This window comes from Rana temporaria, chromosome 2 (genome assembly GCF_905171775.1).
Source record: "Rana temporaria chromosome 2, aRanTem1.1, whole genome shotgun sequence".
In the NCBI taxonomy this organism is placed as follows: domain Eukaryota; kingdom Metazoa; phylum Chordata; class Amphibia; order Anura; family Ranidae; genus Rana; species Rana temporaria.
Window position 1 is genome coordinate 468,499,610 of NC_053490.1, and position 25,442 is coordinate 468,525,051.

Consider the following 25,442-nt stretch of genomic DNA (forward strand, 5'->3'; position numbering starts at 1 on the left):
CGGTGTCTGCAGCTGAATGTGTTTGTTTATGCGGTGCATTTACCGGGGGTTGAAAATGTCGTGGCTGATGCTTTGTCTCGGTTCCAGTGGGACAGGTTCCGGGAGTTGGTGCCGGAAGCAGAGGAGCGAGGGGTCCCCTGTCCGGAGTGGCTGTGGCAGATTCCATTGGAATCATCTCCACCTGGATTAAAAAATCGGTGAGTGCGGGTACTTGGGCGGCCTATGAAAAAGTATGGGTAGAATGGAGTAGCTTGGTAATGGAATCTGAGGTGCACCTCTCGGGACCGGAGGTGAGGACGTTGGTGTGGTACTTTTTGTCCAGAAATATCGAGGCAGGAGTGTCTCAGTCGGTATTGGATAAGAAGTTGGCCGGTTTGGCGTTTTTATTCAAGTGGCATGGGTTGCCAGACTTTACAAAGGATTTCTGGGTGCGCCAGGCTCTGAAAGGGTACAGGAAGCAAGGGTGGCGGCTGGACACACGCCGCCCTGTGTCTTTCGACATTTTAAAAGGGTTGATGGATAGGATGGGCACGGTGGGTTCGTCCGTTTTTGAAGTTACATTGTTTCGCGCGGCATTCGCGCTGGCATTTTTCGGGGCTTTTAGGATAGGCGAGCTGGTGAGCCCGTCGAAAATCGTCCAAGGGGGCATGGGGGCATCGGACGTTAGTTGGGCCCCGGAGGGGGTCACGTTGTGGCTCAGAAGGTCCAAAACGGACCAGAGTGGCAAGGGCAGAGCGGTCCAGGTGTTCCCGATCGAAGGATCGGAACTTTGCCCAGTGGGGCTGGTCCGGAAATATCTGGACATCCGCCCGGCGGTTGGGGGCACCTTTTTGGTACACGAAAATGGGGCCCCGCTGTCGAGATATCAGTTTGTGGCGGTGTTTAGGAAGTGTCTGGGGGAATTGGGCCTGGTTGCAAGGGAGTTCTCGGCTCATTCATTTAGGATTGGGGCTGCTACGGAGGCGGCAAGGAATGGACTAGGGGAGGACGCAATAAAGAGGATAGGAAGGTGGGAATCGAGGAGGTTTCGTTCATATGTTAGGCCGCAGCTGGTGGCAAATTTGCGTTGAGGGATTGGGAGTTGTTGTTGGGATAAGGAGAAATGAGTTAGATGACTGTTTTGAAACGTGGGTGTCGCTGTATTGGGGGATGTGTTAGTTATTTGTTGTTGCTTACTGTCTTTCAGGTACTGGACCTTTGTTGGTCTGGATTTTGGGCCACTCTTACGTGGTTCGGGGGGGAAAAACGGGCGGAGGCGCGCCCGACCGGTCGGCAACTGGGGATTTCGAGACAGGAGGCGAGGGTACGGTGGTTGGGGGTCCCCGGGATGTTATGGAGCAGAGTTGTGCCGGAGGTACACAAATGGGCACGTTTGGACAGACCTCCGGATGTGCTAGTGATTCATGCTGGGGGCAATGATCTTGGGGTGAGATCTATGCTGGAGATAGCGCGGGATATTAAATTCGATTTTCAGCGGCTCCGGTTGTCTTTCCCGGAGACGGTAGTGGTGTGGTCGGACATGGTGGCTAGGACATCGTGGAGGATGGCGAGGTCGGTAGACGCGGTGAATCGTGCGCGCAGGAAGCTGAACAGGAATGTGGGGCGTTTTGTGCTAAGGAACGGGGGGCTGGTGGTTCGGCACCCGGAATTGGAGGTTGACCCTTGGCGTTACCTCAGGAGTGATGGTGTTCACCTCACGGACGTGGGGATTGACATGTGGGCTTTGCGCCTAGAGGAGGGGGTACAACAAGCAATGAGGGTGTGGAGGTGCGCCCGAAGGTAAGGTGTTACCTTCGGGTGCTGGTGGCGGGTGTTTTTCGGACTTTGCAGGAGAAGATATTACCCCAAAGATGGACACCAGTACCCAGTGGTGGATGGTTTCTGAAGGGGTTTCTAGTTCCCAGTCTACTAATGTAGCTGGAAGGTTGGTGAATTGGGGGCACTGCGGTCAACGGTCGTCTTTGAGCCAGTTTCGGCTTGAGGCCTATGACCAGAGGTTAGGACACCGCAGTGCCAAATAAAGAGTTACAAGGTTAAAAAGTTAAAGTGTGAATAAGTTTAGTGGTTAGTGGGTCCTGCAAAGTCCAACACCATTTAGGAGAGGTATTATCTCAGGAATTTTACGTGTTTGTTGTTATGTTATTGGTTATTTATTATTTAAAGAGTATTTAAAATAAAGGAGGCTGCTACGGCCAGTTTTTACTCCAACATTAAGTGGTGGTCTCATTATTTATTAAGGGTTAATGTGGGGGTATTAACTGTAAAAGGGTCTTAGCGGTCAGGGTGTATTCTGGTATACCATAGTCAAGTGAGGCACGGAGCCCAACTGCAAGTCAGCGTAGGGCCGGCCATGACAGGGTTAACAGAACCCTGGTAGCTGGGGGGGAGGAGGAGCAGGAGCGGTGGGAGGGGAGATTATATCTATCTCCCACCATCCAGTTTCCCGGGCAGACAGGCGTGGGGGAGCAAAGTTCCCACCCACCCTCCCTAGTTTTGAGGTAGAAAAAATGGACTGATGGTACTTGATAATTTGGTATGTGTTTGGGTGCTGTTTTTGTGTTTGTTTCTTTACAGGTGAGGATTACATCGTCGTGGCAGTGGCGGGTGTTTTTCGGACTTTGCAGGAGAAGATATTACCCCAAAGATGGACACCAGTACCCAGTGGTGGATGGTTTCTGAAGGGGTTTCTAGTTCCCAGTCTACTAATGTAGCTGGAAGGTTGGTGAATTGGGGGCACTGCGGTCAACGGTCGTCTTTGAGCCAGTTTCGGCTTGAGGCCTATGACCAGAGGTTAGGACACCGCAGTGCCAAATAAAGAGTTACAAGGTTAAAAAGTTAAAGTGTGAATAAGTTTAGTGGTTAGTGGGTCCTGCAAAGTCCAACACCATTTAGGAGAGGTATTATCTCAGGAATTTTACGTGTTTGTTGTTATGTTATTGGTTATTTATTATTTAAAGAGTATTTAAAATAAAGGAGGCTGCTACGGCCAGTTTTTACTCCAACATTAAGTGGTGGTCTCATTATTTATTAAGGGTTAATGTGGGGGTATTAACTGTAAAAGGGTCTTAGCGGTCAGGGTGTATTCTGGTATACCATAGTCAAGTGGGGCATTCCCAATATCATACTTCTGGTCGTCGCTTATAGTTTTAGATGGATTGTCAAGATTCTTGGGTCCCAGGTTAGGTGGGGTTTGGCAAAAGCGTACTTCGTAAAAATGGTTAACTAATCAGGACAGTTGATACGTTAATTTTTATAATTTTGAAAAGGTTGTCTGATGTGTTGACTTTAGCTAAGTAAGTTTAAATTTGAGATTGACTTAGGTTTCATTGGTGTAGGGTATAATCCTGTTTGCTTGTACAGTAATTATACTGAAGCACAGTAGGCAGTATTTGGTAAATCTAAAAACATACTTAGCTACTTTGCTATAAAAATTTGCAGCCTGTACATGTGCTTGTAGTATCTCCAAAGCTCATTGTTCTGACAGCTAGTAGGATACGGTTCTTCGAATCTGTATGACATAATGATCATGAAAAATATCTCAGCAAACTTAACATCACATAAAAAAGTAATTTCAGGTAATCTTTACTCAAAAGATTTGTTTATCACATTCAGAGCCTAATGCCGCGTACAGACGGTCGTTTTTTGTGATGAAAAAAAACAACGTTTTAAATCATGAAATAAAACGACGTTTTTGAAACTTCATTTTCAAAAACGACGTTGCCTACACACCATCGTTTTTTCAAAATGCTCTAGCAAAGCGTGGTTACGTTCAGCACTCTTTTCCATTGAAACTATTATTATTATTATTATACAGGATTTATATAGCGCCAACAGTTTGCGCAGCGCTTTACATCAGGGAAGACAGTACAGTCACAATACAATTCAATACAGGAGGGATCAGAGGGCCCTGCTCGTTAGAGCTTACAATCTAGAAGGGAGGGTCAAGTGGAACAATGGGTAGTAGCTGTGGGGGATGATCAGATGGACTCAAATGCAAATACAGTTGTTAGGTGTGGGTAGGATAGGCTTCTCTGAAGAGGAGGGTTTTCAGGGATCCTCTAAAAGCTAGTAGAGAAGGAGATAGGCTGATAGATTGGGGTAAGGAGTTCCATAGGCTTGGAGAGGCTCTGGAGAAGTCCTGGAGACGAGCATGGGAGCAGGTGATGAGAGAGCTAGAGAGTAGGAGGTCTTGAGAAGAGCGAAGAGAACGATTAGGTTGGTATTTAGAGACTAGGTCAGTGATGTAGCTGGGGGCAGAGTTGTAGATGGCTTTGTAGGTAGTAGTTAGTAGTTTGAATTTAATTCTTTGGGTGAGTGGAAGCCAATGGAGGGATTGACAGAGAGGGGAAGCAGAGACAGAGCGTTTGGTAAGGTGGATGAGTCTGGCAGCAGCATTCATGATGGACTGAAGGGGGGATAGAGTATGCAGAGGTAAGCCAATGAGAAGGGAATTGCAGTAATCAAACTAGCTTCATAACTTGCTTCTGAGCATGCGCGGGTTTAAAAACTATCATTTTAATTGACACAAAAAACGACGTTTTGAAAAACGACACAAAAAATTCAAGCATGTTCAAATTTTTTTTTGGTCGTTTTTCAGAAGACATAAAACGACGTTTTCCCCACACACGGTCATTTTAAATGACGTTTTTAAAAACTACGTTTTTTTTCATCACAAAAAACGACCGTCTGTACGCGGCATTAGGTTTATTCCTGTACCATTTACTATAGCCTTAACAACCCCAAACCCTAACAAGCCCACCCTATTACAAAACTCCCGACTTCTCTTAAGCCCTACCAGCTTGCATAATGCCCACCACTTTGCACAGCATATCCTCTCTCATTGAGAGTAGTGCCTTAATATTTGAGGACTTCATGTCTTCTCACGATGGGAAGTGTAGTATGTAACCCTACCCTGTAGCTGCACTAACTATACAGAGAGCAGGAATGCATATTCACCTTGCTAGGCACACCAGAGTAATTTATAAACATTTTCCTAAGGTTTTGATGAGAGAGTGGTAGTTTGGATATGGCTAGGTAGGCTCTATGGTAGTGGTGCCCAACCTGTGAACCAGGGGCCACATATGACCCTTCAGAACATAAATGATACTAAACATAAATCCAGTGGCGGTTCGTCCATAGAGGGCGCTGGAGCGCCGCCCCCTCTGGCTCTCACCGCCACTGAGTCTAATAACATAGATTCATGCATTGCACGAATCTATGTTATTGTCGCTGCTGCCGCCCACTATTCAGCTGGCCGGACGTTGAGCGACAGCCAGCTGAATAATGGAAGCTGGTTGGCTGTATGAAAGTGCCTATCAGAGCCAGCGGCCATAGGCTTTCCGAGTACAGACCTCGGGTCCCCGGGAAGCTTATCCTCAGAACGCACGGGGGATGCGTTCCTTGGATAAGACTGACAGGCGTCTCAGCCAATCAGGTTGGCCGGTTCTGGCTACCGGCCAACCTGATTGGCTGAAGCATCATCGAGGGCGGGAGAAGAGGACATCGAGGGTCGAGGACATGGATGGATGAGTCAACAATCAACATGGGACTGAATTCCCCTGATAGCCAGCAGCAGCGGAGGTCACGGATCACAGTAAGTGTGTGTTGGTGTGGAAAGTCAGCCTCTGCCTGACAGGACAGATAAGACAGACAGTGAGAGTAAGGGATCGGGAACAAGTGCACTGTGTGTTATAGAGGTGAGACAACGAAGCCAGCAATGTGTGGGCAGCTTTGTACTTTCACTTTCTCCACTTCTCCCTTCTCTCCCTAACCTCCCTGCTTGGAATGTGTGGCTGTGCTGGAAGACACGCTGCGTTTGATGGGCACAGTGACTGCGTTTGATGGGCACAGTGGCTGCGTTTGATGGGCACAGTGACAGTGGCTGCGTTTGATGGCACAATGGCTGTGCTTAATGGGCACAGTGGCTGCGTTTTTATGGGCACAGTGACTGCGTTTGATGGGCACAGTGGAGGCAATTGATGGGCAAAGTAGCTGCGTTTGGGCACAGTGGCTGCAAATGATGTGTTTTTATTTTTCAGTTTGTTTGCGCCCCCCCCAAAAAAAAATTGGAGCACCAGCCGCCACAGCATAAATCATATACTGTATATCATGGCACTGTATTTTTTTATCCTGCAGCACTGTTGTGTAGTCACATTATCTTTCCCTATTCTTTGGCATCCACAGGAAATGATCTTTGGGAGGGACCTCTATTACTCTGCTGATGTTTTCTCTCCACAGTGTGAGTCCTGATTAGTGCTGTGCCAATCACAGAAGAGCAAATCAAATTAAAATATAAATATAAAAAAACTGTTTTATAGCTCCCTATAGATCTTTATTGAACATCAGATGTGCATTAATATGTTGTGAGTGGAGTCAAAAATGATAGACACTAGCTTTTATTTTGTTCAGACGGCATCTTCATCCAAGGCTTTTTTTTACTTTACAGATTACATTTGCTATATTTGTAGCACTACCCCCGGAGGAGCTGCTGGTTGTTTTGGGTGGCACATTTACCTCATGGCTCCCCCAAATTCCTAGGGGTGAATGATGCGTATTGCATTTGGTAGAAGTAAAGGAATGTCCACAACAGGTGTTCTTTGCTGTGCTCTTTATTACCCAGCCGGGTAAAAACAATAAACTTGTGGTGAGGAAAGTAAAGTTGAAGAAGATAGGAGAACAGCAGATTCAGGCGTAATGAAAGGAAACCGTCCTGCTCCCAAACGTAACACTTCTTTGCACCACTTCTGCCTGGGTGGGTTTAGTGTACCCGGACAGGCCTCTCTCACTGACCTGGCAGCCGGAGTATCACTCGAACATTTGTAGGATAAAGTCCCTGCCACAGACCCTCCTTGGTGAACTAGAACTTGAGGAAAAGTCTCTGCCACAGACCCTCCTTGGTGAACTAGAACTTGAGGAAAAGTCTCTGCCACAGACCCTCCTTGGTGAACTAGAACTTGAGGAAAAGTCTCTGCCACAGACCCTTCTTGGTGAGCCTCAGAAAGACACCTCTGCCACAGGCCCTCTCTGGTTTGTAGTTACGAAGATAATCCTCCTTAGATGAATTACGCCTGGATCTCCTTCAACTTGCCGCCCAGGTACTGACTGACAGGTGATCAATCCTTCAGTGTCCAGCTACCTTGATCCCCGGTGGTTTGTCTAGGCCCTTTTGGATCGCCATCCTCTTAATGGAGCTCCTCAGACGGACTCCCCACCGAACAGCAGTACAGCTTGGGATCCTCAAAGGTGGGAACCCAGTTGCTCACTGGGTCCCGTCACTGTTCAGATGCTCCGGGGCAACATGGTCCCGGAACCAGGAACACCGCGTGGCACGCACGCCCCGGCCAGGTAGGCCATAACGCTGGGGCGCCGTGATGTGGTCACCCTAAAGGTGGGTGCCACACTCGAAGAAGAAAAACCCAAAACCAATGGCGTCTGCCTCATAAATACCCCTCCCCAGCATGCACAGCGAGGTCAAACCCTCCTGATTGGCTGCTGGGAAAGTGCACCCAAACCTTGACTCCAATGCTGCCACCTGCAGCACCGGGGTTGGAAGAACACCCCAGCGCAACAGAATAGCCCACAGCACAGCCCAGCTGAGACAGAGACCCTGTTTTGCACTTAACAATCTGGATCAGAGTTTAACTACACTCTGATCTACCTCTAAATTTAATATATATATATATATATATATATATATATATATATATATATATATATATATATATATATATATATATATATATATATATATACATATATAACACTGTAATTGGATACATATTAACCATTTCCCCTCACAAGGTAAAAAAATCTTCTGAACATGCGTTCTCCTCGCCTAATGCAGGACAGTCAAGTCCCCAGAGAGCATTATTACAATTTCCAGTTTCCAAGCTCTTGTTCCTTGTATAAAATATGTTGCATATTTTAAAATGAATTTATAGCACACAAGCCAGATTTTTTTTTCTTGTTGTACTGGAAAAACATACAGTGTGTCTTTTTGCATCCCAGTATGTACCTGTGCACGCCCTGGGTGCATACATCTGGCAGTATGTGTGGCTTCTGGCCCACTTCCCTCTTGGTCATCAAATGTTCCCCTGGTACAGACCCACCAGGAAGAGTAACAAAAACGAACTCTACTGCAGGCTCAAACAAGATGCTGTAGGTAAGCTTTGATTTAACAAGGTACATTAAAAAGCTGATGCAACATTCCAGTGATTACTACTATGTATGTATGAAGCATTTTAGCTAAATACACTTTTAAAAATAGATAGCACTTTTGGTACAATACATTTTCCAACTGAAAGATATAACACCAACATGTCAGATAAAAAACAAAACAGAATCACTGAGTTGGAAAAAGGATGACTCCCTCCTAAAAATGACTTTTGACTTTCAACTGTGATCAGCTGTGGTCATTTTGATTAGCTCAGCATGAAAAGAGCTTTCCAGGAACATTTCAGTCCTTGGTAAACCAACTCAAGCAAACAATCAACTATGGGTGGTAACGCACTGTTAATAAATCTCTGGGATAAAGTTGTGGACAAGCACAAGTCAGGAGATGGATATATATGTTTTTTAAAAGGCTTTATCAATGCCTACAAGCTCAGTGAAGTCTATAATTAAGAAGTGGAAGTTATTTGGCACATCCCTGGATCAGGATGTTGCTCCAAACTGGATGAAAGAGCCAGGAGGAAACCTTTTAGAGAGGCTACCAAGAGACCTACAACAACTCTGAAGCAGTTGCAGGAATTTATGACAAAGAGTGGTCATTGTGTGCATGTGACAACAATATCACATATTCTCTACAAAGGTGGCTTGTATGGGAGGGTTGCAAGTAAAAAGCCACTCCTCAAGAAAGGCCGCATGCAGTCACGCCAAAACGCACCCTGAAGATTCTGAGGCCACATGGAAGAAGGAGTTATGGTCAGATGAGACAAAAATTATTTGGCCTCAACTCAAAACGATATGTCTGATGGATGATTCTTTTCTATACCCGCTGTATATTAGCAATTATTATTATTATTATGAATTTTTCCATAGTTCTTCTTATTTTGCCCTCAGACATCAGTAATTTTAGCATTGAAGATACACTGTTTTAGGTTGGACTGGGCACTGGGCAAGTTGATAGGCAATGCAATGTTGGGTAACATACAGTAGGGGCAAGTTGTCATCATCACATTCAATAAATTCAACACACAGAAGTTTGTCATGATTTGCTATACATTGGTCCTAGGAACATTAAGACAGGCAGCACACTGGTATATGAATGTGTGGGGTGCTGTAGACAAGAGCAGCCGGATAATTAATATTTAGTGCTCTTCACCCTGAATGTTTCAGTGAATTATGAGACCTGAGGTGTGAGAAAAATAAAAGGTAAATCTACTGTAAGGATCTCAGGGTAGTGACCGTTGAGATGTAAAAGGCTGCAGTTGATCCAGCCACTGAGTCAACAGAAATATTATTTAGTGAGAAATAAACTCTGTGCTATGATGGTAATTAGGGTTGTCCAGATACCGATACCAGTATCGGTATCGGGACCGATACCGAGTATTTGCGGGAGTACTCGTACTCGCGCAAATACCCCCGATACCTAAATAGAATACTTTCCCCCCCCTCCCCCCCCCCGCCGCTGCCGCCGCATCGCGCCGCTGCATCGAGGGACATGGCTAGAGGGACATTGCTGCATATGTGAGGGATATGGCTGCATATGTGAGGGACATGGCTAGAGGGACATGGCTGCATATGTGAGGGACATGGCTAGAGGGACATTGCTGCATATGTGAGGGACATGGCTAGAGGGACATTGCTGCATATGTGAGGGACATGGCTAGAGGGACATGGCTAGAGGGACATGGCTGCATATGTGAGGGACATGGCTAGAGGGACATGGCTGCATATGTGAGGGACATGGCTAGAGGGACATGGCTGCATATGTGAGGGACATGGCTGCATATGTAAGGGACATGGCTAGAGGGACATGGCTGCATATGTGAGGGATATGGCTAGAGGGACATGGCTGCATATGTGAGGGACATGGCTAGAGGGACATGGCTGCATATGTGAGGGACATGGCTGCATATGTGAGGGACATGGCTAGAGGGACATGGCTGCATATGTGAGGGACATGGCTAGAGGGACATGGCTGCATATGTGGGGGACATGGCTGCATATGGGGGGGACATGGCTGCATTTGGGGACACATTTAAAAAAAGTATCGGTATTCGGTATCGGCGACTACTTGAAAAAAAGTATCGGTACTTGTACTCAGTCCTAAAAAAGTGGTATCGGGACAACCCTAATGGTAATCCTAAAATATGATGGGAACAATATAAAATTATCAGAATAGGTTAAACTGTATCTTTGGGCATTTTTATTAGTTTTTGATCAAGTGGGAAATGGTTAGAACAGGGGTGCCCAACCAGTGGAACAGGGGCCACATGTGGCCCGCAGAGCCCTTTGATGTGGCCCGCGACCTCCTGCTCTGGAAAGGAATAGAATACTGTTATTAAAGGTCAGTTTATTATTAAAATCACAGTGTATATATATATGGACATATCTGTTCTGCAGTGGTTACTGGGCTGTTTTCAAACTAATCCGCAGATGCAGAGCAGCGCACCTATGAGTTACCTGAGCCATAGACTTCTGTTATTACCTGCAAGTTTGAGCTTTTTGAAAGTGCACCAAACCTGCAGAATATAATAGAAGTCTATTGCAAAGTGCAGAAAAGCCATCAGTCTGACCCAATTGGACCCTGTATTCACTTCCAAGGAGTGGCAGATGTAACCGACTTATGTCATACCTCCAATCCAATCCGGCTGTGTCTGTGTCCACTTTGCAAATGCAGAGCGGACATGGACCTGCCATCTGCCCCCTCTGCTGATTGTGGCCCGCGACCAGTTACCAAGTCGCTTAAGTGGCCCTCGTGCTTCAAAAGGTTGGGCACCCCTGGGTTAGACCCTTTGTCAAGTTTATTTGCTGTCTGAATTGGGGTGATTTACTTCTTGATTTGTACTGATGACCATTGTCACTAATAGAAAATAATCCAAAATCTTAGCATTATCCCCAGAACAAGAGATGATAAAAAATCTTCCAATCTTCCAATCGGGATGTCTATTCTGGGAACAAGTGGACTGACAGATCCTCAAAGACAAAAAGGAGGCTAGTGAAAACAGGGCCTTATTTTATAAGCTAGCAACCACCATCCCAATAGATCGCTTTCAGATGAACAGAGTGCATCATGCCAAGGGCCACAAAAGATACAGTGATCTGCAAAGAGACATTATCTCAAGCTTCACTTAAAAAAAAAAAAAAAAAGGAAAGATTTCTACAAGCTGGAATGTACCACCCTCAAATTCCAGGGTAACCCTTACCAGCATTTTCCACACAATCTACTATTCTGAGGAGGCGTATCTTCTGTCCTTTCCTCCAGATCTTTTGGGACTAGAAGATCAGCTACAGATGGGGAAACATAAAAAAATCCAGGCATTCTTCATTAAGCAAATTAAGGGAGAATTCTTAGCATTGCACTTCCAGCTTCTGAAGCGGGGCTGATGCATCCCCATGGCCCAGTGCCTTGCAAGTGGGCAAGACAGAGCAGACACTACCTTCTTCTCTTAGGATAGGTACCAAGTACTTCAATGCCTTAGCACCCAGACCTTCTGCCCTGCACATGACAGCTGAATATACCTTCTTCCAGGAAGGGATTTATACCTTCTTTCTCCCCTGCCCATAGTTCCTGCATTGCTAAATAGTGGTACTCTGCACTTGTGCCTTATAAACCCTCTACCTCTTTCTAGGTTGCTTGTGGCTCTCAGCTCTGGGTCATGGGAGAATCCTCAGGGGACTTACTATTCCATGAGAGTTTATCACAGAACTGTACCTAACTAACTAAACCAGTGCCCTGGGAGTCTGCCACTCTCCTGCTACCTTAGGCCTCGTACAGACGAGCGGACATGTCCAATGAAAACGGTCCGCGGACCGTTTTCATCGGACATGTCCGCTGGGATCATTTGGTCAGATGGCTGTACACACAATCAGACCAAATTCCCCCGCGGACAGGATACGCAGTGACGTTGCGGCGACGTGGCGGCGACGATGACGCGGCGACGTACGCGACCCCGGAAGTTCAATGCTTCCACGCATGCGTCAAATCACTTTGACGCATGCGAGGGATTTCGGCCGAGCGGACATGTCCAATGAGTCGTACTGACCATCGGACATGTCCGACGGACATGGTTCCAGCGGACATGTTTCTTAGCATGCTAAGAAACATTTGTCCGCTGGAAACCTGTCCGGTCAGCCGGAAAATTGTCCGGTCGGCCCTACACACGACCGAACATGTCCGCGGAAACTGGTCTGCGGACCAGTTTCAGCAGACATGTTCGGTCGTGTGTACGAGGCCTTAGACTCGCCTTTAGCAGAGATGGGAGCTATGATAATGAGGACCAGAAGATCTGCCTGGACCCTAGATATCCACAAACTTTGGGAGGCGAGGCAACATCGTACCCCTTCATTTTCTTACCAGTCTATTCTCCAGTTTCTTGCTCTAGGTTGCCTTCTAGATAGTTACTCACCAACAACAACATCTTTTTGTTAGACCAGTCTTTTCCAGTTTGAGCCAACAAACCATAGGTTTTTCCTGACTTCCAAAATTAGGAAGTTTTATACCTTATGCACACCTTCCTCCTGCAACTGGGGGTGGTGTAGCTTACATCCGCAGTGAGTGCCACTCCCCCCAGCTATCCTCCTGTACTATTCCATGTGCCTATACTTTAAAGCGTAACTCCACTTTTGTTGAGAAAAAAACATTCCCACTTGGGTGGTCTATGTACAGTGCAAGGATTTTAACAAACTTTGCTGCAGATTCCTACCTTTTGTTTTTCTTAAGAAATCCCTCCATGTTTTTCTGTGCCCATATGGGAAAGTTAGTCTGATGGGAGTGGTTTCATAATTATCAATCAGCTGTTGCAGCAGCAGGGCTCTAATGAGAAAAGCTGCTGGGCCTGCATCCCTTTAAATGTGTTCCTATTGGGAGTATCTCACCAAAAAGTAAATTTTTTGTTGTAGGGGATGCCGGAAATCTGACTTGCATCTCAATTTAGACTTCTGGGAAAATCAGAGAGCCAATCACACAAGCAGGAAATTAAGTTTATGCAGGACACCTCCAGGTAGCCATATTGCATTGCATTTTTAGAAATGACAGCAGCTGCAGATTAAAAAGAAAAGGTCATTTTTAATAACATTCAATTACAATATGATTTGTGTTGCTATTTTATACGCTACATTGTTTTTCAATATTTCCTATTTTCTTTCCCCACGAAAGTGGAGTTACGAACCCAGCATGACTGTTATGCTTACAGTTTGTAATTTCTGTTCTCTGTTTCCATGTTCTCTGGGTGTGATTCTCCTGCCACCATCATTGCCTTATGCCCTGTACACACGATAGGTTAGTTTGATGAAAACAGTCTGATGGATTTTACCATCAGTTATCCGATGAAGCTGACAGATGATCAGTCGCTCCTACACACCAACAGTTAAAAAACTGATCGTGTCAGAACGCGGTGACGTAAAACACAACGACGTGCTGAAAAAAGTGAAGTTCAATGCTTCCAAGCATGCGTCGACTTTCTGAGCATGCGTGGATTTTTAACCGATGGATGTACCCACAGACGATCGTTTTTTTCTATAGGTTTTTTTTATCCATCAGATAATCTTAAAACAAGTTCCTATTTTTTTAACCTATGGATAAATAACCGATGGGGCCCACACACGATCGGTTTGGTCTGATGAAAACGGTCCATTAGACCGTTTTCATCAGACTAACCTATCGTGTGTACGCAGCATAACAGTTAATTCCCCAAACACAATTGTACCCACAGTCAGCCATGTCTGCCTGAAGCTTGTTGATCCTGGCAGACTCTGACCTGGGGATGGTGGAGGGAGATCTGTTCAAGGATACCCTGCTCCTGCTGATCGGAACAGACGTGTAAAGACAAATGCCCCAGAATACCCGCTATTACCTTTATAAACCAGAAGTCTTTTGTGTGCCCTGCTCTGATTTAGTTTTATGACTTTGTTTTATCAAATACCATTCTGCTATTTAATGAGTCTGCCCCTGTGGCCAGTAAGGGCACTCTCATTGAATGTGGGTTGAAGTTACTGGATCTTTGCCAAGTTAGTGACAGTTAGGACTCAGTAACAAAGTGAGACCAAATCAAAGAGGAGAACAGAGGAAGTTTTGGCTTAGTAAAGGTAATAATTAGGTTCTGTGGTGTTTACTCGGGCCGCAGTATATATATATACACACACACACAAAGGTTCCCTAGTTACAAACATCCGACTTACAAATGACTCCTACTTACGAACAGAGGGACACAACAAGAATTGAGAGGAAATCTACAACCCGAAGAAAGGGAAATTTACTCCTGTAAGAGTTATTATGCGGAAAAAGGTGTCTCCGCTGATGCTTTATCATAAATCCTTGTTTCCACAAAAACCCAAAATTTTCTAAATCCAATTGTCATTGGGACAGAAAGTGAGGTGAAATCTTCTGAAAGGGGACATAGACAGCAAAACAAATGTTACAGGAGTGATAACCCTAAAATGTTTACATGTTCCGACTTACAAACAGATTCAACCTAAGAACAAACCTACAGACCCAATCTTGTTTGTAACCCTGGGGACCACCTGTATATATATATATATAGTAGAAGCACAATGGAGGAGACTCACTGGAATGGTAGGCCTGGGCAAGCTGCAGCTTTTGCCCTAATTATTAATCAATTGAACTCTGATCATTATGCTAAAATATTTCACATATGAACAATAAATCAGTGTCATTGGTGCATGTTTGACATTTGTAGCTTCAGAATAACTCATACTGTGGCTTTAAGGTTGAAGATAACAATATAAAATGTGTAGTTCATCCAAAGTGGCAGTTGGTAACTTTGAAATGTTTGTATAATTCACATAATCAATTGTAAAGAAAAAGAACACACTAAGGAAGAAGAATGAAAAGAATCAAGGAAGAAAGGAAGGACATAGCATGTCTATATGACTCTAGGGCAGGGGTCTCCAAACATTCTAAACAAAGGGGCCAGTTTATTGTCCTTCAGACTTTAGGGGGGCCGGACTGTTGCCAGAAGGAGTGGAAATTTTCCTTGCATCAGTGGGAGTAAACATTGGCACATTTGGTATAAGGTAGAGCAGGGGTCTCCAAACATTCTAAACAAAGGGCCGGTTTATTGTCCTTCAGACTCTTGGAGGGCCGGACTTTGGCCAGCGGGAGTAGACATTTTCCTGGCATCATTGTTAGTGAACATCTGGTATTAGGGGGAGGAAAAGTGCCCCATTGCTGGTATCATAGGGAGTAATAGTGCTCTATTAGTTGTGTCAGTGGGAGAAATGGTGCTCCATTGTCGGTGTCAAATGGCAGAATAGTGTCTCGTATCAGTGGGATGGATAGTGCCTCAAGGGCCAGATAAAGGCAAGCAAAGGGCCACATCCGGCCCTCGGTCCGCAGTTTGGAGACCACTGAGGTAGAGGAATAGTACCTCACCACTGGGAGGCCCATTGTTGGTGTCAATGAGAGAAATGGTGCCCAATTTTGGTTGTCAGTTGGCAGAATAGTGTCTCATATCAGTGGGAGAATAGTGTCTCAAGGGCCTGGTAACGGCAAGCAAAGGGGCCGCAGTTTGGAGACCACTGCTCTAGGGTAAGGATAAGTATACCATTCCGATATGTGATGTTTGACTTATACAAAAAGAAAGGGTTATTGCCTCATGCCATCTGCAGTGATGTGTCACATTGTGGGGTACCACATCCAGGATTCTGTGAATGATACAGCAGAGCCACTACATGAGCTGTGACTGAGCTTGTTGGAATTAGTGAATCATCGTCTCATATCTTCAGAATTGTTTGTCTTTTATTTCACTGTAGGTTTCTTAAAAAAAACAAAACGGTCTTTCCATCTGCATCAGAATGCTGGAATTCTGGGAATATATCTAAAATCCCTATTTGTTTCTTTACAGTGTCTTGACCATATCCTCTGACACGGTGCATATTAGTCTGTTCTCCATTATAATATTTTTCATGATATGTAATGAAAAGGCTATTGAGATGAGTAAAGTGAATCAAATTTCATTTCATTGCAGTTGGTCAGAGATAAATTGTGATCTGTTGCTATGGGTAGACGCATTATGAACTTTTATGACAGGCTTATTAAATAAACTTAATTATGTAGTGACATCCTTGCAGACTGATAGCAGGCTTACTTTAGCTACAGGTTGCTCTTATCTTAACAAACAGAAAACGGAGATTTGGTGGTGGCAGCAGAGGATATTAAAGGACAACTTCACTTTTATTAAAAACTATACTGCCCTTCCGAATCATTCAAACCTAAACCTCCACCTAGCAGTTATCCTAGCACAGCATGAAACGCGTGACTTCCTCCACTATTTACCTCCTCTGGGCTGTGTGCAGGGAAATTATAGATGATCATTTGTGAATCACATGATCAGTTTTGTGACAGTGTCAGACATTTTAGAGCTGTCTCCATTTTAAGGCAATGCATATATTGAAGTTCAAAACTTAGTAAACATGTCTATAAAGGGAATTTTCTCAAAGATCATGGCACGTCGCTAGGGACATTATCTGACAGGAGAAGTTACCAGAAGAACCAACACCCTAACCTCCTTATCTTGATGAACAGATTTGATTTGCATGGACATTGATATAATACTATTTGTGATTGGATGGATATGATTAGTTGTAATAACCACAGATTTTAACATTTGATCGTAATACATATGCGGCCTCACTGCACTAGACTTTTATACAGGTGGTTCTCAAAAAATTAGCATATTGTGATAAAGTTCATTATTTTCTGTAATGTACTGATAAACATTAGACTTTCATATATTTTAGATTCATTACACACAACTGAAGTAGTTCAAGCCTTTTGATTGTTTTAATATTGATGATTTTGGCATAAAGCTCATGAAAACCCCAAATTCCTATCTCAAAAAATTAGCATATCATGAAAAGGTTCTCTAAACGAGCTCTTAACCTAATCATCTGAATCAACTAATTAACTCTAAACACCTGCAAAAGATTCCTGAGGATTTAAAAAATTCCCAGCCTGGTTCATTACTCCAAACCGCAATCATGGGTAAGACTGCCGACCTGACTGCTGTCCAGAAGGCCATCATTGACACCCTCAAGCAAGAGGGTAAGACACAGAAAGAAATTTCTGAACGAATAGGCTGTTCCCAGAGTGCTGTATCAAGGCACCTCAGTGGGAAGTCTGTGAGAAGGAAAAAGTGTGGCAGAAAACGCTGCACAACGAGAAGAGGTGACCGGACCCTGAGGAAGATTGTGGAGAAGGACCGATTCCAGACCTTGGGGGACCTGCGGAAGCAGTGGACTGAGTCTGGAGTAGAAACATCCAGAGCCACCGTGTACAGGCGTGTGCAGGAAATGGGCTACAGGTGCCGCATTCCCCAGGTCAAGCCACTTTTGAACCAGAAACAGCGGCAGAAGCGCCTGACCTGGGCTACAGAGAAGCAACACTGGACTGTTGCTCAGTGGTCCAAAGTACTTTTTTCGGATGAAAGCAAATTTTGCATGTCATTCGGTAATCAAGGTGCCAGAGTCTGGAGGAAGACTGGGGAGAGGGAAATGCCAAAATGCCTGAAGTCCAGTGTCAAGTACCCACAGTCAGTGATCGTCTGGGGTGCCGTGTCAGCTGCTGGTGTTGGTCCACTGTGTTTTATCAAGGGCAGGGTGAATGCAGCTAGCTATCAGGAGATTTTGGAGAACTTCATGCTTCCATCTGCTGAAAAGCTTTATGGAGATGAAGATTTCATTTTTCAGCATGACCTGGCACCTGCTCATAGTGCCAAAACCACTGGTAAATGGTTTACTGACCATGGTATTACTGTGCTCAATTAGCCTGCCAACTCTCCTGACCTGAACCCCATAGAGAATCTGTGGGATATTGGGAAGAGTAAGTTGAGAGACGCAAGACCCAACACTCTGGATGAGCTTAAGGCCGCTACCGAAGCATCCTGGGCCTCCATAACACCTCAGCAGTGCCACAGGCTGATTGCCTCCATGCCACGCCACATTGAAGCAGTCATTTCTGCAAAAGGATTCCCGACCAAGTATTGAGTGCATAACTGAACATAATTATTTGAAGGTTGACTTTTTTTTTATTAAAAACACTTTTCTTTTATTAGTCGGATGAAATATGCAAATTTTTTGAGATAGGAATTTTGGGTTTTCATGAGCTGTATGCCAAAATCATCAATATTAAAATAATAAAAAAGCTTGAACTACTTCAGTTGTGTGTAATGAATCTAAAATATATGAAAGTCTAATGTTTATCAGTACATTACAGAAAATAATGAACTTTATCACAATATGCTAATTTTTGGAGAACCACCTGTATATATGTGTTTCTCCATTTGTGCTGGGAGTGTGCCGCTGTTAAGCCTCGTACACACAATCGGACTTTCTGCAGACAAAGCGTAGGACTTTTGTCCGAAAGGCGTTGGCCATGAGCTTGTCTTGCATACAAATGACAAAGGATTGTCGGCCAACAAACACAAAACTACATGTTTTTTCAGCTCTTTAGCGCCACCCTTTTGGCAACTTCTGCTAATTTTGTGTTATGGTTAGCATTGCTTCTGAGCATGCGTGTTTGTACTTTGGATTTTTGTCCGAAGGACTTCTCTACACACGATCGGATAATCCGACAACACACATTTGTTGTCGGAAAATTTTAAAGCATGCTATCCCACATTTGTTGGCGGAAAATCCGACAACAATTGTCCGATGAAGCATTCAAACGGTCGGATTTTCCGACAACAGCCTGTCATCACACAATTCCCGTCGGAAGATCTGATCGTGTGTACGGGCCTTCAAAATACAATAGTGCAGAGGGGGAGATCCCTGGATCAACATTGCTTGTGTTGATGTGGAGGTCTGTTGGGTTTTTTCATGCATAGCATACTAGCTCATTATGAAATACTTACCTTAGCTTTAAGCCCCCGCTCACTGCTCTGCCCGGCGACATGTCTCCTGGAGTTATTTCCGGGTATCGTGGGCTCTGGCGCTGTGATTGACCAAAGCCGTGATGACGGCACTTCCGCGCATGCGCACCGGAGCTGTCGGTAAGACACATCAGCTGAAACAATGGCACGAACAAACCGTTGCTTTAGTGTGCATGCGCCGATGATGTCGGCACATGCTGATACAGGGGATATCTCCTAAACTGTGCAGGTTTAGGAGATATCCATGGTTGCTACCCGCTAAGCCTTATTATAGGCTTACCTGTAGTGAAAAGTGGTCTGTAAGGCCCCGTACACACGACCGGATCGATCCGCTGAAACTGGTCCGCCGGACCAGTTCCAGCGGACAGATCTGGTCGTGTGTAGGCCCGAGCGGACAATTGTCCAGCGGATTGGACAGTTTCCAGCGGATGAAAATTTCTTAGCATGCTAAGAAATCTGTCCGCTGGAAACCTGTCCGTCGGACGAATTCTGTCGTCTGTACAGACTCACCGGACACGTCCGACCGACCGCCATCCCTCGCATTCGTCGTACTGATTCGACGCATGCGTGGAAGCTTTGAACTTCCTGGGCCGCCCACGTCGCCGCGTCATCGTCGCGGCGACGGCGCGGCCATGCCCCGCGTATTGTTTACGCGCGGATTTCTTTCTGATGGTGTGTACAACCATCAGACAGAAATCCGGCAGCGGTCGCAGCGGATCTATCCGCTGAAAACGGTCCGACGGACCGTTTTCAGCGGATCGATCCGGTCGTGTACGGGGCCTAAGGGTTTACAACCACTTTAAGCCTGGTACACACTACGAGCCAGATTCAGGTAGCTCGACGTATCGTTGAGCGGGCGTAGCGCATCTCATATGCGCTACGCCGACCTAACTCTGAGAGGCAAGAGCAGTATTCACAAAGCACTTGCTCCCTAAGTTACGGCGGTGTAGCGTAAATGGGCCGGCGTAAGCCCGCCTAATTCAAATTTGGAAGGTAGTGGGCGTGTTGAATTAAAATTAACCGTGACCCCATGTAAATGAATGGCCGAACGAACGGCGCATGCTCAGAATCACGTTGCATATACTCCCTAAGAAACAACGGCTCAATGCGTACGACGTGAACGTAACCTACGCCCAGCCCCATTCACGTACGACTTACGTGAACGACGTCAAAATACGACGGCTGTTCCGACGTCCATACCCTAACATGACTTACCCCTGCTTTAGGTGGGAAAACTTTACGTCGGACGTACGCCTTACGTAAACGGCGTAACTTACTGCGACGGGCGCGAGTACGTTCGTGAATTGGCGTATCTAGGTCAATTACATATTCAACGCGTAAATCAATGGAAGCGCCCCTAGCGGCCAGCGTAAATATGCACCCAAGATACAACGGCGTAGGAGACTTACGTTGGTCGGATAAGCCAGAATTCAGGCGTATCTGGTTTCAAGAATACGGCGCATAGATACGACGGCGCATCCGTGGACTTACGCGGCGTATAAGAAGATACGTCGGCGTAAGTCCTATGTGAATCTGGCTCTACAAGTTTTTTTTCTGAACAGGCCGATATACTCCCGACATTTGGCCCGTGTGTACGGGGCTCTAGAGGTAACTTGTATGTGAATAGAAAGTGTATGTATAAGTGCTTTTCCCAATTCATGAGCTAAGGAAGAAGCACATTTGTCAATTTGTGTGCTTTTCAAATAACTTTCAAATTAATCAAAAGCAGAAAATGTCTTCTCTCTTATTATCAGGGTTTGGTAGAACGCAGTAATAGCTGAGTACAGCTATATTTATGACACATTACATATTATACAATATACTGCATGTGTGGTCTGACAAGTATAACTTAGAAAATGTGATTAATGTTTATAGGTTGGTGCTGGCAAGTTTACCAACGCTAGTTTTTTCATACAGACGATGGGTCAGGTCATGCTATGACATTTTCCCATTGCCTTGTAAATTTTCTTTAAAGGAAAACAATTGTGACTGTACTGTGCTTAAAGTGGTTATAAAGCCTAAACATTTTTAGCCCGCGGCCCACCTGATCTGAAGTGCAGGTAGCATGGAAGGATCAGGAACAGCTTCTGGATTGCTGCACATAGGAAGCGATGCTGTCCGCAGATGTCCCTCTGGGTGCCGCTGGATAACTCTCTACTATGCAGGCTGCGACTCAGCCGCAACTCACACTGGTACAGAGTTCCTGCTGGCAGATCCAGGTCGGGATCCCAAGAGAGCAATCTAGGCCTAGACCAGCCTTTTTATATCCTCTCCCAGCAGTGTGTTCTTCTCTCCCCAGCAGTCTGGAAGTTGCAGTCCTGAAACAATGCAATCTCGATGTGAAACTTGAGTCCTAGAATTACAATTCCCTGTATGCTTTGCTTACTGGTGTTAATCACTCTGCTGGCAGGATGTGATGACGTCTGTGACGATGTGATGAAGTCTTTGCTGCCACTAGAGGGAAATAGTCTCACTGCAGCAATGTTGCAATGTTGCAGAGTTTCTTCTTATACTGCAGGTAAGATAGCTAGCTCCCTGCTACAAACGTAACAGTTCATTTTTTACATGATCCAATAAATAAATTAATTTGCTACATATGTGCTAATTCATCCAAAAACACCAAAATTCATGACAAATATCAATACTCAGTATTCCCAAATAAATAAATAAAAAATGTAAAGTGCATATGATGGTATCCATCCATCCATGGTAAGTGTCCAGTACAACAAAAATAAATCCACAAAGTGCCTTGTGCTTCAATCAGAGTGTTTAATCTTCTCATTCCACAGTGCTCACACCTCAAGTCCTCCACCTTTCAAACTAACAACTCACCAGAACTAATAGTCACCAGCTCTTATCACTCTCCCAGGTACAGGATCCACTTTCTTACAGTCACTATGAGCTTAAAATTTTTCTCAACTTCCTCTTTTAACTTCCACACTCATCAGTAGAGACCACAAACAAAAAACAAAAAAGTGCTTCATTGTGTAAAATCTTTATTTATAAAATCATGTGAAACAAAATACACTTACATTCTGGGTGTGGGCCCCGACTCTAAGGATCATCCACATATAACATTTACACCATTTACACCTCTTGGCACACTTTGGGCCCCTTAGTACTAATTGAGCATCATTTAAATGCCAAGACCTACTTGAGTATTGTTGCTGACCATGTCCATCACTTTATGACTACAGTGTACCCATCTTCTGATGGCTACTTCCAGCAGGATAATGCATCATGCCACAAAACTCAAATCATCTCAAACTGGTTTATTGAACATGACAATGAGTTCACTGTACTCCAATGGCCTCCACAGTCACCAGATCTCAATCCAATAGCGCACCGTTGGGATGTGGTGGAACGGGAGATTTGCATCATGGATGTGCAGCCGACAAATGTGCCGCAACTGTGTGATGCTATTATGTCAATATGGAACAAAAATCTCTGAGGAATGTTTCTAACATCTTGTTGAATCAATGCCAATCTATTAAGACAGTTCTGAAGGCAAAAGGGGGGCAACAGCAGAGCCTGACAGCCCTTTGAACTTAATTCGCTGACAATGCTCTAGCCCAGGTGTGCCCAACCAGTGGCCCGAGGGCCACATGTGGCCCGCGGAGCCCTCTGATGTGGCCCACAACCTCCTGCTCTGGGATGGAATAAAATAGAATAGAATACTGTTATTAAAGGTTTGTTTTTATTACTAAAATTACAGTGTATATATATATGGGCATATCTGTTCAGCAGTGGTTACAGGGCTGCTTTAAAACTGATCCGCAGGTACACAGAAGTGCACCTGTGGGTTACCTGAGACTTCTATTACCTGCGAGTTTGGTGGGCTCTATAGAGCCGAGTTGGCTGCCATTCCACCCGCTCCACTCATTGTGGCCCACGACCGGTTACCAAGTCAATTAAGTGGCCCTTGCTCTTCAAATGATTGCTGCTAGAGTCACATGGGGCTGCAGTATCCATTTGGATAGTTTCCCCAGTGACCCAGGAAACCATAGAGGAACCACATTCCTCTTAACTTTCCTCCCCCTGCAATAACGCTGCGGTTGAGCACCCTCTGCAGTGAAGAAAGTAGACTGCACATGCCTATACATCGCTGAAGTTGTCCGTTGCTATCCATGTGTACAACAAGGAAGGCTCTTTTCAGTAAAAATAATTCCTTACGTTTTTATTTTTCAGTGTTCAGTCCATATTGCTATCCAGTGGTTATGTGCTGTTATTCAATTTTTCTTAGAAGCCATGACATGTTTCTAGATTCTTGAGATGATCGATCTTAGACATGTAAAGACCAGACATCTGGATTGGTCATGGGTGAGTCGGTGGGTGAATCATTATGGTCTGTGCTTTAAATAAGATAAAATATTACCCGATTTCTCAGCATCAGGAATGTATAAAGACTTCCTTGGTCAAGAAATTACAGCTGGCCAACTAAAGACAAATTTTGACTTTATCCAACATCACCAACATTGTCGTTTGGGGAATAGCTATGTAGAGACATACAGCCCTCTAGAGAATTCCTATCAAGTGAACTCTATAATGTGTTATTAAAAAAAAAAAGTGAACACCAAGTGAACACTAATGTGTAGAAGTGGAAAAAAATAAAAATAAAAATTCACTAAATAAGTGTGTATTACTTTGGGGAGTCTTTCCCACCCAAACCTATATATACACATATATAAAAAGAAATGTCTCAATACCAGTGCCAAAATGTGAAACAAAAAGTAAAGGGAGATGGAGGGACATCATATTACTCTAATGCCCCGTACACACCATCACTTTATGTGATGAAAAAAAATGACGTTTTTAAAAACGTCACTTTAATTGACCGTGTGTGGGGGAAAACGTCGTTTTATGTCTTCTAAAAAACGACCAAAAAAAATTGAAGCATGCTTCAATTTTATGTGTAGTTTTTCAAAACGTCAACTTTTACTTCACAGAAATTGACCGTGTGTAGCAAAAACGTCGTTTAAAACGACGTTTTTTCATCCGCGCATGCCCAGAAGCTACTTATGAAGCGAGCTTCAATGTAAAAACGTGGTGAACGTAACCGCGCTTTGCTAGAACATTGTGAGAAAAACGATGGTGTGTAGGCAACTTCGTCTTTGAAAATTGAAGTTTCAAAAACGTCATTTTTTACTTCACAGAAAATGTCGTTTTTTTTCATCACAAAGTGATGGTGTGTACGGGGCATAAGAAATACCGTATTTATCGGCGTATACCGCGCACTTTTTTGCCCTGAAATTCAGGGCAAAATCGTGGGTGCGCGATATACGCCGATACCCGTGTCGAGTTTGAACTACTGCGTAACAGGACGCACAGGACGAGAGGAGCCGAGCCTGACCGACTTTACACGAGTGTACTGCGCTCGGTATATGCCGGCACAGTAGTTCAAACTCAGCGCGGGAAGCGGGGACCGAGCGGGGAGGACACCGCAGAAGGACGCCGGACCCGACGAGGAGGACACCACCAAAGCCGCAGACGGACGCCGGACCCGACGAGGCCGCCGATGGACGCCGCGCAAGACACCAAAACTGTAAGTACTAAAATGTTTTTTTTTACAGGAATGCGAGTGCACTTTAGGGGTGCGCGCTATACGCCGGAGCGCGCAATACCCCGATAAATACTGTACCTATCAAGTGAATTCTATAATGTGTAAAGAGAAAAACAAAAAGGTGTATATTACTTTGGGAAAGCTTTCCCTCCCAGCCCGATATATGTATATATGTAAAAGATTCTCAATACAAGTGCCATAATAAGGAGAGATAGAAGAAGATAGAGGGAAAACATACAACCCTCTAAAGAATTCCTCTCAAGTGAACTATATATATATATGTAAAAAGGAAGAAAGGAAAAAAAAAAAGGAAGGAAGGAAGATAAAGGAAAGACCTATATCCCTCTGAGGGATGCCCATCAGGTGGACTCAATAATGTGTAGGGAGAGAAAAAAAAAAAAGAAAAGAGGGGTGAAGGGGAATCTCTATCCTCATCCACTCAAACCTCCAGCTCCTTAAATTTACTTTCCATTTACTCCATATCTTATCATATCCTGGCCTACTTTCATTGTGGATTGATATTAGTTCCTCCATCATACTAATTGTATCCATTTCTTTTATCCATTCTCCCATTGATGGAGCTTTCCTTTACTTCCAATTCTTTGGAATTAATGCTTTCGCTCCATTCAATAGGTAAGGGACCAAAGACCTTCTATAGTTTTTTCTGGAATTTGTCAGGAAAGACACCTGGGAACTGCATTCTGACTTGGTTTTCAATGGAGATACCTAGGGGGTCTGTCATCCTTTTTCTTCATTCTTTAATGATTCAAGACCCAGACCTCTGCTGCAAAATTTCTGCAACATAAAGCCTAGTACACACAATCAGAAAA

The 25,442-nt window shown here is 44.6% G+C and overlaps 1 protein-coding gene across 1 annotated transcript in view; it reads left to right on the top strand.

Annotated features, from left to right (window-relative positions):
• LOC120928347 (collagen alpha-2(I) chain-like) overlaps positions 1-1,768 on the top strand; it is an 84,376-nt gene extending 82,608 nt beyond the window's left edge. Inside the window, exon 5 of the mRNA XM_040339445.1 lies at positions 1,187-1,768. Coding sequence (XP_040195379.1) covers positions 1,187-1,419 — 233 coding nt within the window. The 3' untranslated portion in view covers positions 1,420-1,768. The remainder of the gene's footprint in view (positions 1-1,186) is intronic.
• Positions 1,769-25,442: the final 23,674 nt, after the last annotated feature.